General features: G+C 36.9%; 1 protein-coding gene across 2 annotated transcripts in view; it reads left to right on the top strand.

Annotated features, from left to right (window-relative positions):
• LOC127417722 (AF4/FMR2 family member 2-like) overlaps window positions 1-14,092 on the top strand; it is a 266,275-nt gene that overhangs the window by 43,676 nt on the left and 208,507 nt on the right. Inside the window, exon 2 of one of the 2 annotated variants that reach the window (XM_051657903.1) lies at window positions 12,031-12,151. In XM_051657903.1, coding sequence (XP_051513863.1) covers window positions 12,031-12,151 — 121 coding nt within the window. Of the gene's footprint in view, window positions 1-11,904; window positions 12,152-14,092 lie in introns of those variants that run through there. The other variant, XM_051657902.1, reaches the window with a different exon arrangement.

Here is a 14,092-nt window from a genome sequence, read left to right as displayed (position 1 = left end):
CACTGCTATCTGCTTTTGCAAGGCACTGATTACCCAGCTCTCCCTCTTCCTGTAAATGCGCTCTCTTGCATTTGGCTCGGGGAAAGGATGAATTTCACTGGAGAAGGGAATGGGGGAGATATTATGTGAGAGAGAAATGTGACTACAACGCAACGTAGCACAGAGGAATCCTGCTGGAGTTTCAACTTTCCTTAGTTTGGGTTTTTTAGTTATTGTTTTTAGTTCGGGCATAGAGTCAAAAAGTACACTGCAAAAATAATTTTCTTAATCAGTATTTTTATTTCGTTTTTCAGTAAATAATAAAAAAATTGAAACATCCTTAAAACAAGATTAAGACTTTTTTTCAGAGAATATATCTTGAATAATTTTTTTTCCTTGGAAAACAAGACAAAATACTCATTTAGAAAGAAAAATAGTTTGCCTTTGAAAAACTTGTCGCCACAATGGCCAGACAACTTACACAGTATTTGCAACTGGGGTGTTCTGAGTGGTTTCTAGGGTGTTGCAAGGGTATTCTGGGTGGTTGCTAGGTGGTTGCTTATTGTCCAAAAGTAAGGCTTGAAACCCTCCTTCAATGTTTGTGAGATTTTTTTTATTTATTTATTTATTTATTTTTTTTATTTGCCAGGCAAAAATCTTAATTTCAGTAATAGCACACCTCTCAACAAGCTGCATTATTTAAAGTGTCATTCATGTACATGGTACAAATTAATGTTTAGTGCAAAAAAGTATGACCAATAATAATAGTGATACTAGCCTTAGCAGTAATTGCTGCATTTTCAGAGGTGTATTGGGTGTCAGGTGCCAAGCACTTCAATCTTGTATTTGTCAAAAAATAGCTACTTTTTTTTTCTTTTAGTGGTTTACATACGTATATGGGCGGTGTGAATGCCAAAAATGTTAGTCAGTTTGTCGGTGAATAAATTCTGCTTTTGATGATTTTATATTATTAATAACTTTTGTATCGCCACACCTACAGTATTGGGATTTGCATGGGTCTGAGTCTTGTGTAATGAAGTGAGTTAAACAGTGTTCCTCATGATGTGTGCCTATTTTTCCTTCATTTAAGAGATGGCCTGCAGTTTCGTCTGATCAGACTGGTGATTTCAACTTGTTAATGTCGATCAGACAAGAGCTTTGTATAATTTATGATGATGTAATTTTTTTGTATTTGAGCTAAAATACCTTATGTTCTTGCAGGATGTTTAACAATCATTATTTCCCCATTTCTGTTTCACATATTCTTGTTTTTGGCTCTTTTTTTACAGGCCTACTATTTTTCCTCTCATTGGTTGAATCTTAAAACCTGTCAAAAACATCTCCTGTTCATATTTCACCCCAAAATCAAATAAAAAAAAGACATCTATATTCTTATACTGTTTAAAGAAAATAATGCATACATTTGGGACCATTAAGATTTGTTTGAATTGTGACATTATTTTAATGACAATTAAGCACATCCCCCTTTCATTACTGCTAAAAGAAGATAATATTGTAACATTGTTTAGGATTTGGGATTGGGATTATCTATATTAAGATACAATTCTAGTTGTGGATTGTGTTTTTATGAGGGAAGTTTGAGCATAATATATCAAACGAGATATTAAAATCATCCAAATGATGTAATCTAATGTATTGTTTTTTAATTCAAAAGTTTAGTCAATTGATGATAGCATTTTTAAATGTAAATTTTATTCCAACTATGTCTAGTCTACATCAAATACTTTTTTGTAATTGAAATTATTCTTAAACCCTCTAGCGTATGTCAAATAATTAAATTACCAATGTGACGAAATGAAATTCGAGGCAATGTAACTATTCCTGCAACCGAATAGCAATCAGACACATATTTCACATGTTTGAATTGCAGGGGTCCCAGAAGTTCATTTTTTTTTAAGTTAATTCGAAATTTGCGCTTGCTTTATTTTTGCACATAACATAAATAGGGATGGAAGGGCCTGGGGTTTTATTTCCATACTCTGTGTGCTGGAATCACAGATCAAAGAGTCTTTTCTTACTTAACCCACTACTACTAATATTACTACTCTCTCTCTCTCTCTCTCTCTCTCTCTCTCTCTTGCTCTCCATTTCTGTCTGCACATCCTTTTTATTTGTGTTTTTCATAGAAATCACAAAACTAAAATATATTTGATTTTGTTGGCTCAAAAGATTCTATGTTTGCCTTGAATCCGATGAAGAAAGTCTAAATCATATTTAATCAGAAAAAAAAAAGAAAAAAAATAAATAAATTATATATTTTTAAAGAAAATAAATGGTACAATTTTATATAAAATATAAAAAAAAAAAAACATAAATTAACAAATTTATAGGTTACTTAAAATTGTACTCAACAAATGCACTTTACAATTTAATTTATATATATATATATATATATATATATATATATATATATATATATATATATATTTTTTATTTTTTTTTCCAATATCAGTAATGAAAATTATAACTTTTTTATATATATATTCTTTTTACATTACATTACAGTAATCAGAATGAGATTTTGAGACAAGGGCGTAGCCAGGAAAATAATGTTGGGTGGGTCTCAACAAAAATGGATGGGCCAAGTTTTTGCCCAATTTCGCCCTTAACATCAGAGAAGTGGCACATTCAAACACTCATTTCTTTCACACTTTCAGAAATCAGAATTTATGCATTTTTTAACTATTTTATAAATATATATTTGAAGTCAAAGAATAATCTCTAATATTCTGGGTGGGTCTGGGTCCAATTTGGGCCCACCCTGGCCCACCCTTGGCTATGCCACTGTTTTGAGATGAGATTGAGATTAGAGATTTGGGGGGCTTGGATGTACCTATTTGCATTGAAATTAATATCACAATGTAAAAATCTTAACTTAATGGTTTTAAAAATAGGTTTCATTTTCTTAATGCAAAATATGATTTCTTAATTTTTTTCTTTTGATTATGGGGTGAACACAAACATTTTTCAAAAGTTTTTTGTTCTTTTATACCCATATAATTATACTTTCATCTTATTATGTGGAAGTGTCACCAGACATTGTAGCACTGCGTCAACATCAAGAAAATCATACCCGTTTTTACTGTTATCCGACGGAACTTATGAAGCAGTGGACAACACAATCTACAGAATAGTGTTAGGTGGCTCCTCTAGCTCTGCTTCCTCTTGTGTGCAGAACGCAACTTTAGCTTGACTAGACACGTGTGGAAGAATATGGCTTATGAAGTCATTGTGGTTGTCTAGACGTGACTAAAACCACATTTGTTTTAGCAGCTTTGACAGACGTGTTTATTTACACGTGGGGATGCCAATGTCCGTGTCAGCATAACGGAGGTGAACTCCTCCACCCACCAGAGAGACAACATACATTTCAACTTGAGCGTGCTGCCAGAAAAACATTTAAGCACTTCTGAGCCTATATGTGACATATGTTACACAGAATCCTGGAGCCCTAAAGTCAAGAGATGACATACATTAGATCCTAAAATAAATATTATTTTCCGCTGGATATACCGAGTAGGAGATGTCAAATGAGAGAGAGACAGAATGGGACTATACTTTGATTAATCTGACAATGGGGAAATTAATAAAAGGGGTGATCAAATAGTTAATTACCCATTTTGTGTTCCTGTCATGTTTCATATCCACATGCGTCAGGTTAATGCGTAATTATCCGAACTATGCAGGTCGAGCATGGACTGTCATGCCTCTTACAGGTGGACAGTGCTTGATTGTCATAGTGTCACAAAAATCTTAATGGTTCTAAAAATAGGCTTAATTTTCACAATGCAAAACAATTTCTTATTTTGTTATTTTCATTTTAATGTGAAATGTGAGCTGGACATTTCTTGACAGTTTTCGTGGTATTCACTTACATTAAAAATCACACTTTTCTTTTTTTTTTCTCCCATTTTGGAATGCCCAATTCCCAATGTGCTTTTAAGTCCTCATGGTCATGTAGTGATTCGCCTCAATCTGGGTGGCGGAGGACAAATCCCAGTTGCCTCTGCGTCTGAGACCATCAACCCGCACATCTTATCATGTGGCTTGTTGAGCACGTTGCCACGGAGACATTGCGCGTGTGGAGGCTTCACGCCACCCACCGCGGCATCCACACCCAACTCACCATGCGCCCCACCGAGAACGAACCACATTATAGTGACCACAAGGAGGTTACCCCATGTGACTCTACCCTCCCTAGCAACCAGGCCAATTTGGTTGCTTAGGAGACCTGGCTGGAGTCACTCAGCACGCCCTGGGATTCGACTCCAGGGGTGGTAGCCAGCGTCTTTTACCACTGAGCTACCCAGGCCCAAAAATCACATTTTTCTTGCTAAACTGCATGGTCTCTCACTGAAAGCATAAAAGTAATTACATCTGCAGTGTGAAGTCAATGTAATTTGCAGTCTATTAGCGAAATTTTACTGCCATGTAACGTTGAACAGAGCATGATTAAAGACAAGCCAGTGGACCTTAATTTCTCGTCAAGTGGATTTGCTTTGAAATTGTGCTGCATTTAAAAGCTCTCAGACTGAACACAACGCCGTGCTGCTGGTCGATGATTGGAAGATATTGTTTGGTATAAAGCTGTTTTTGTGTCTTGCTCTGAAAAGCACAGCAGCCTCAGAGGGGAGTGTTTAAAATCAACTACTGATTAATGAGCGCCAAAAACGAGTTTAAAGGAATTCAAAATTCAATCGTATAAGATTTCTGAAATCCACTCTTTTTTTATTTATTTATTTATTTTTTTTATTACAAAACTATTTATCAGAAAGGGTTTTAGATAAATAAAATGGGTAACCTAATTTCAAAATTCTATAATGTTGTAGAATGCTTTGGTTTTCTGAAGTAGTGCTCCATGATTCCGTCTAATTACATGTGCTATCAGATATCCGCTGATTGTTTAAAAACAATTGGCCAATACAAATCTTACTGTGTGAAAGAAATTGTCTCTTGTGTAGAATTACTTAGCATTGGGAGAATCAATGGCAGCAAAGTTGGCATTTGTAAGCTTTGCACTTCTTAATTTCATGAGGCGAAACTACAGTTAATACTTTTAAAAACTAAATTGATTGATCACCTTAAAGTTCGACACTGCAAGGAATATGACGAGTTTGTTAAAGCTAAAGTGGTGGCTGCTTCTACTAAAAAGGCGTTAATTCTAATCATCAGACTGATCTCACAGTAAAATCGGAAACAGTAGGTTGAACTTTTATAAAGCTAAAACCGGCCTGTGCTTACCAAAATTCGAAATACTGCCCCAAGTGGCCAAAGTGGTAAGTGTTGTTGGGCATATGGGCATGTGTGAGCTCCATTTTCCAGGTGTACTGTCCACAGAGGAGCGCCAAAAGCGAGTTGTTTTGAGCTGAACTGTTATACAGTGAAGAGAAGTGCATATTTCATAAATTGTACCCCTGAAACCAGTCCCCAAAAGTAAAACTAACCATCAGTGGAGTAAAAATGTAATGTTTGAGGGAAAAATGCAACCTCTAAAATGCGTTCATTACTGATTATGCAAATGCGATTACTTTCTGGTTTCAATGCTGGATTAAAACCCGGGTCTCCATGCTGCTGATGCAACACGTCTGATAGGAGTTGGCGCTTGATGGTGAGTCAGACAAAATGTGGCTGGTCCTAGGGTGCCGGAACTCTTGAAAACAACATGCCAACTTCCGTGTGATCATGTCATCATTCAGAATTCAGTAAATGTGTTCAGAACATTCAAAAAATTACGAAAAGACAGGAGGCTATTCAGAGTTCAGTGAATGTGAGTTAAGAATGTAAATGTGAGTTAATATTGTGCTTTTTGTTTTAGTGTTTTATCAGTTACTGTGAACCATGGAAAACATGTAGAGACACTGATAATAAAGTTGTTATTTAAATTTCTTTCTAAGTTGTGTAATTAATTATCAGTGATTTGAAACAAGGTAACATAAAAAAGCAGAACCACCAAACTATCGGTATTGGTATTGGCAGATGTTGTTCTAAATAATCGGATATTGGTATCGGCACACACATTTGGAATTGGTGCAACTCTAATTTATTTGTTTGTTTGTCTCTTTGTGTATTTCATCAGTTTTTACAACACGTTCTGTTGTTTTTCTTTTGTTTCTTTTTTTCCTTACGTAACGCACTTGATGTTAAACCATATGGAGGGCCAATCTTATGACAAATTACCATCCAGAGCAGTTCAAAATAGACTAAGATTAGATTTAGCTTCTGAAGCGCACCCTGTATGCCGTTAACTTCAGCTGCAGATCTGCAATTACATCGTAATTGTGGTAAAATCCTCTCAATATGAATGTGAAATATGGAACATGAAGAAGACATTAATTTGAAGTCGGTGCCCATTAAGGGATAATCGACATGCAGCTGCCATAATTTCCTCTCTCGATTATGCAGTCTGCCGAATGCAGCGTTGAATAATACTGCGCTCAGATCAGTTTTTACAGTTTGATGACATGGAAAATTTTAATTTGTTTTGTGGGTTTCGTTGCACAGGGGTTAGCGGTTTGTCTCTGGTGTAATCCCCACTGCGACTGTCAGTGCTCGTGATGTTTGTGGACACTGATGTTACAGTGTACGCCGAGGTCTGTTTGCTAAATTGGGTCAAATTCTGGAAATGTGCTGGCACACCTCCTGCAATATTCATAACATGACATTTCAGACTGCAGACATGCTTTCTAATTGGCTGACGCAGTTAATCACGGATCCCTTGTATTGCTAGTTGAAAGAGCGGCGGAATAAAAGAAGATAGAGTGAATTAGAGGCAGCACAAGACTGTCTGACAAAGGCAATTAAACAAATGAGGCAATTTAAAAAATTAAGAGTTCTATTTATTATGGATCACTGAGACATTTTGATTCTTTCATGATTCACTGGAGGGAATCTTACGAAAGACGTTGCAGCTGTTGTATGGAAATGCAAAAGATGTTCTATATTCAATGGCCCCAAAAAGCATTTGGACACTTACTGTAACTCACACTTAAAAAAGTATGAAGTTCATTGCATAAGAAACAAAACATCAAACCAAGAGACCTTTTTCTCAGAACTAACTTTTCCTTTTCTGAGGCATTTTTGTAATAACTTTTTCCCAACTGGTCCCAAAGTGATTTTTAGAGGATGTATGAAGTCAGTTCCCTACAAGTTCCCACAGGTGTCCTTTCAGACATGTTCCATCAACATTTGACAACCAGAAAGTGTTCAAACATGTTTTGTCCTAATTTTGCACAACAAAATATATTTTGTTTTATACAAAATAATAATAATAATAATAATAATAATAATAATAATAATGTATTGTATGAAAACTGTGGTTGTGCTTTCATTTTTCAAAATAAATTAAACTTGGCTTGATAGTTTGTTATATAATGCGAAAGACATACATATTTAAGTGTGGCTGAAGTATTTGCTATTAACACATTGTAAGTAGCATAAATTAGCACCCATGTACTACAGTAATTAAGTTGGTGGCTTTATGTGTAAATCATAACTAAATACAACAAAGTCACATCACTGGATTGCAGCAGGCAGTTTTAATGCCTTTTAAACATTGAGAACAGTCTATTACTAATCAGTACTGCCCTGAAGGAAAACCACCCTCAGACATTAGCGACAATGGCGGATTGGGAAAGGTGAAGTGTGTTTTGGGCTCCATTGTGCAGTCAGCACCTGAGCTATCCCACTGAGCCGCTGCTAATGTGAGCACAAACAATGGGCTCCTTGAGGAAATGGAAAGAGTCCTGGGGGGAAGTGATGTCAGTGGCCGGGGTGATAACCTGACACCTAGCAATTACTATCAGCAATGCTCATTAATCTGAGAGAGTCCTTTGCAGCTACCACCGCTGCCACTCTCCGTCCTGAAGACAGCACTCCGGCCTGTGTGGTCATTTCTACTAGTTGCTGGGAATTCTAAATTTGCACTCTCATGGAATTGAGTTCTCAGTGCTTATGAGGGTGAATACATTTGTCACTGAGCAGTGTTTTTGTAGCCTAACACCATGGGCCATACCATTCTATATTTGTATTTTCATAATAAGTGCGGAGCAGGGCTATGCGCTATGACTGTGTGCTATGTCTTAACCATTTTCGTGGGAACCCTAAATCTAAGTGCAAATTTCGTGCCTGGGCAACATGCAGCTGGGCCTGGGAGGGATGCTAGCGCAATCTGTTGGCTAGTGTTGGGTGAAATCAGATTACACAGTTACCAGTTACTGTAATGAAGTTACTTATTTGATTTTTTAAAGTAGTGTAACACATTACATTTAAAATTCTTATAATCAGATAACAGTTCCTGACTTTCAGTTAAGCTAATTGCTTTTAAGTACATTACTTGGGTTGCACAAATTCCTACAAGGTTTAGTTACTACAGTAGCTTCTCACATGTTTTTTAGTCTAAGATCTGTGTATCATATTCAGAGTATCATAAAAAGTGTTAACAAGAAATGATGTTTAATTTCAATCATGCTTGTTCTTTTTCATAATGCTAAATTTGAATCTTATTTTTGTATCATAATTAGATATTTTGGTGTCCAGTCATTGGTCACTCATTTAATTGTAAGGCACAATAACCGTGATTTTTTATGTGTGGAGTATCAATTTTTGAAACAAATGTCAAGTAAATTATATTTATGATAACTCTGTAAAAGTTAACTGTCACAAAAAATGCAGAGCAGGAAAAACAAAAGGAGAAAAAATGAAAAAGGACTATTCCTGACAGTGCTTAGGTTTCCCTCAGGCCAGACTGTCCCCCTCCGACAACCCCCAGAATTTTCCTGATGAACGGCCACTATCTTTTTCACATCAATCTCGTCCCAACGCTTAGAAATCAAGAAATAAATGAGAGTAAATCTCCACCTCCTCTGTCACTGCCTTAATGCCAGAGATAAGCAGCTCCATATAATTACAATCCTCCAAAATAATTGTAACAAGAGGCTAAACGCTTTGCTGTACTTTTAATTAGCCAGTGCTTCAAATTAATAATCGCCGCTTAAATCAGAAATCAGGCCCACTATTGTGGCAGCTGCTTCATTCTAATAACAGTGGCACTCTTTGGCTGTTTATTATATTATTTCTCTATGGGAGGCCTTTACTAGGGGCTACATGCTGAGGAAGAGGTGGATGAGGAACAAGAGAGAGAGAGAGAGAGAGAGAGAGAGATGTAGGCGGTCTATTTGGTTATCTTTCAAATGCAGCTCAGCTCAGCTAAGATTAAATTCATTCGGTTTACCGTGGATATCGCTGTTCATTTCCCCCCCTACTTTTCCAGTGGTGTTTGGAAGAGGCAGGGGAGAGGTGGTGTATGGGAATACGATAGGAAAGAATGTAATGGAAAAAATGCCAATGCCATATATTTCAAAACATAATCATCAACAACACCAATAACATAAACATTACAAAAATGCCAAGGCACTGCAAAGACTCAACATATGGCCATGAGACTTTTTTGGTAACACCTTTTTGTAAAGCCTGTATACATATATAATGTATATTTAAGAAGGATATTCTCAATAATGCATGAAGAATACCTTATAATAAACATAATTACCACAACTAGATTTTGACATTTTTTGATGAAAATGTGAGAGGTGCTTGCTTGTGTAAAAGTCACTGGCACAACACTGGGGTGTTTTGGGTGGTTGCCATTGCATTACTATGTGGTTGCTAAGGTGTTTAAAATGTTTTTTAGTATTTTGCTAGGTGGTCAAAAAGTCAAAAGAGCACATCCATGATATTCTAGTCCTTAGATATTGCTTGGGTCCCTCCTATGTAATTCTATGGGATTTTTGCCTGTTTAATAGTTAAATAGTTTAATACAAAAAATAATTAATTCTGTTTGCATAGAAAATAATAGCACATTTATTCAAGTTTAATTCTGTAGGTTAGGGGTTTTGAAAACCCCCTAGACCTAAGTATAAGCAATAATAGCAATGTTTGCCTTATAGTAGCAAACACCACTAATTACAGTTCATTATAATTCTTACCTATTCACAGTTACAACTTTAAAGCATATAATGCATTTAAACGTGAACATTTAATATTGAATCATGTGTTATAATGCACTGTACTCTTTCAAGGAGTAACCATTATAATCCAAAGTAAGTATCATAATGTATAAAGCTATAGTTACAACAATTATGAATAGTTGTAATGGATTACAATGTGCTTTATGAGGCCTTTCATATACTTTTATAATGAATTAAGAGTATACAATATGCACAGGTTTCAATGAAAGTGTTTTTTCCCACTATATGTAAGAACACACATATGTCTGTACAAGCAATTGTCTTCACACTGTTAACTTGTCTTGCACTGTAGCAGCCATAACTAGGTGCTATTTGCACCTCACCATACTTCCTTTAGTTTCTTAATGGACTTAGCCAACCCATCAATGCCCAACACAGCGCTCTGCATTTCGAGGCTAATGTAGTGTCAGGGGAGCCAAGTGCCTGGAAGGCTCTGCCACTGACAGCTGTAAATTTGATCTATCGTGCTGTCAGGTGGCTGTGTCAGGTGTGCCCAACACTCTGACTTAAAGATAACTGACATCTTGCTGTCATTCTGGCCAGGGAAGGGCCGTCACTCTCTCGTAGCTGAATTTATTCCCACTTTTCTTTGTCGCTTATTTCTTCCTCGACCCCTCTCGGAAGAAGCACCTGTCACCCCCAGACCAGGCCTCGTTTTTCTTGCACCGTTTCATCTCCTGCCTTCTGGAATAATTTGGTGATGGATTAAATGCTGCGGCAGAAGCCGCGGGACCACAAGGTGTGCTTCGAAGGGAAGCAAAGGCCGACTGAAGGCAGACTGATTCCAACACTCTGGAATGCCGTGCTATCCATCACTTCCTAAAGCTGGATGACTCGCTGTTGCTCTGGGAAGTGTCCTATTAGCAGGGGTTGATGAAATGTGTTTGAGGTATCTCAGGTCTTAGCAGTGTTGACATTAGATGAAAGCAACAACTGCAACTAAAAAGTGAAAATAATAGTCATTTTAAATTGTGAAGTATAAGAGATAAATGATGAGGTAGCATTGCAAAAAATGTTAGATAGTAATAAATAGTTTTGTGTTCCCTTATTATTATTTTGTGTTCACTCTCAATGATTTTCTTTATCCATCCCTTACAAAATTAACCATGGTTTTACTACAGAAACCAGAGTTGAAAATATGGTATTTGTAGTGAAACCATAAGAATCACAAAATTTACAATGGTTTTACTACAGTGGTTATTGTTCAACTATTGTAGGATATATGTACTAAAACCATAATAACTATAAAAGATACCATGGTTTTACTACATTAACCGTATTTTAAACATGATGTTTGTGGTTAAACTTTAGTAATAATACTATACTATTATGGTTACTTTGTGATTATGGTATTACTATAAATACTAGGCTTGGGATAATTGCCTTTTTCACACATCGAAAATCAGAACATATTCCAGATGATTATCAATCTAACCAATGGAAGACAGGGGGAGTGTTTGAGAATCAGTCAGTATTTTTACAATTTAATTTGGTGCAGCTAGTGGCGCAGAAATTACACACTTGACCTTTTTATGAATGAAAAGAAAAATACAATGCTGACAGAGTCCCTCAGTGTTTTTGTTTGTGAAATCATTTGCTCCACACACTGAATTTGGGATTGTCAGCTACCGCGTTATGACATCTGCCTTTGTTTAAGACAAGCTTGAATTTCCTGTAACAATCCCCTGCACTGATTGCCATATGAGGTCCTTCAAATCTAAATAAACTCCCCCTGAGGCTGCCGCCCATCTTACAGCATTTCAAAAAGAGCTGCCTCTTCCTGGCAGTCTCCTGTCTGTTCCGGCAAAGCATCTGTGCACCAATCCAGTTACTTTATCTCTGCCACGCTCTCCTCATCTGTTTAGTGTCAGCTCGCGACTATTAGACAGATAAGGGCTTCCCTTGAATCTTGTACTGGCAGGGCTTTTTTGACGTTGATTTTTTGCATGCCAACTCAAATAACGCTCTTACCCTTTGTCATTCTTTTTCTCTTTTTTCTCCGCAGTCATTATGAGCAGGATCGCTCAGCACTGAAAAAGAAGGAATGGGAGAGAAGGACGCAGGAAGTGCAGCAAGATGAAGACTTGTTCTCGACTGGATTTAATCTGTTTGGCGAGCCATACAAGGTAAGGGGGCTGCCAAGTGGGCCAATCATAGCATCTGAAGCAGGGTATCACTCTAGTAAAAGGATGCTGAGTTGATATCTTTACATCCAATATTTACTCCACACCTGCCCCACTAAGGTTTCAATGGAATTGGGTCGACGGAACTCGTACCACCAGGATTATGTAACTTTTTTTAGATAGTTCAATACTCATTACTTCTTTTTGGGTTAGAGTTAGGTAAGTTCAATAAAAAATTGATGATTTTGTATTGCAAAGTAATTCTAAGTTAAATATTCTATGTACACTGTAAAGGTTCAATACAAGTTAAGCTCAATCGACAGCATTGTGGCATAATGTACCACAAACATTATTTTAGACTTTTCTTTGAGAAAAGCAAAAATCTGAGGCACTTACAATGGAAGTAAATGAGGCCAATCTGTAAATGTTAAAATACTTACTGTTTCAAGACTATAGCCTCAAGACGCAAGCAATATGTGTGGTAACATAATTTTAGTGTGATAAAATCGCTCACTAACATTTTCTGTTTAAAGTTATATCCAATTGTGACGAGGAGGACCCCCCCTACGCATGCCCGACCCCCAGTCGGGCTCTCTCTCTCCCGAACTGCCACATTCCGCTGCACTTATCCCTCTCCTCGGCTGATTAGCCTGATTGGGGGCCAGGTGTGCATAGTCACGGCCCCACCCTCCTCCTCGTCACACCAATTTTACAAGTTTGTTGCCATGACGACGTAACAGTAAACCCTAAAACCCTAAAATTACTGTAAAAACAATTTAAACAACTTTACAGCTCAAATAATACACAAGTTCTAACAGAAGAATTAATGTAAGTGCTTTTATAAAATTATAAGATTCACATTTCTTGCCTTTTAAACCCTCTAAAAATTGGCCCCCCTTCACTTCCCTTCTACAGTAAATGCCTCACAGTAACCTTGATTTTTGCTTGTTCTTTTTTTACAGAAAAAATTTTTACAAGTTGAAATTATTATTATTATTGTGTGTGTGTGTGTGTGTGTGTGTGTGTGCGTGGTGATCAGCATTATGCTACAAATGCTGTTGATTGAACTTTTATCGAACCCGGAGTATTCCTTTAAGAAAGTAAATAGGGTTCATTTTCATTTCATGTTGACTAAGAACTTTTGAACATCTAACATCACAACGCAGGATGTGTTGTTGTGTTCAAAAACAGCAAGACCAGAACTGAATGCAGAGGTCTTTAGACCCAATTTTAACGGAATGATTTTTAATTTGACATATCACCTTAAAAACTTGCCACTCGTGGTGAAAAAAAACAAAACAAAACAGTAAGAAGCATCACATCTGCCAAAGACCTCCATCTAAAGCATTGTGACGAGGAGGAGGGCGGGGCCAGGCCGTGACTATGCACGCCCGGCCCCCAGTCGGGCTAATCAGCCGAGGAGAGGGATAAAGGCAGCCGGTTGCAGCAGTTCGAGAGAGAGAGAGCCACACGCAGCTGCCGTGTGTGCGTTTGTGTTTTGTCTTTATGTTTTAAATTTTCATTAAATTATTACTTTTATGGTTCGTCCAGTTCCTGCCTCCTCCTTTCCAATTTTATCCTTGTTACAAGCATTTTTGCATTTCCAACAATTAAAAAACAGCACAGACGGACACATTAACGCATCTTGTTTGAGCGGCCCATAACAGAAAAAAAAAACATGCATTTTAAAAAATGTGGTTACATCTAAGCTGGTTTTATTCAATTCAAACATGTTATTTAATCTGACTTACTTTACAAATTGGTTTGCACCAACGAAAGTGTTTTTTTTTTTTTTTTTTTGCATTAGATCAAGTAGAACTGTATCTTTGTGGTATAGTAACAATTGCACATTACCACTTCTTTCAGTGTGTGTTAAGATGCACTAAACTCTCACCAAGCACTTTCTTAGATGTCGTCACACTACGAACATCACTTTCATTGCAA

The sequence above is a fragment of the Myxocyprinus asiaticus genome, chromosome 27, assembly GCF_019703515.2.
Source record: "Myxocyprinus asiaticus isolate MX2 ecotype Aquarium Trade chromosome 27, UBuf_Myxa_2, whole genome shotgun sequence".
In the NCBI taxonomy this organism is placed as follows: Eukaryota; Metazoa; Chordata; class Actinopteri; order Cypriniformes; family Catostomidae; genus Myxocyprinus; species Myxocyprinus asiaticus.
This window is presented reverse-complemented; position numbering and strand designations above follow the sequence as displayed.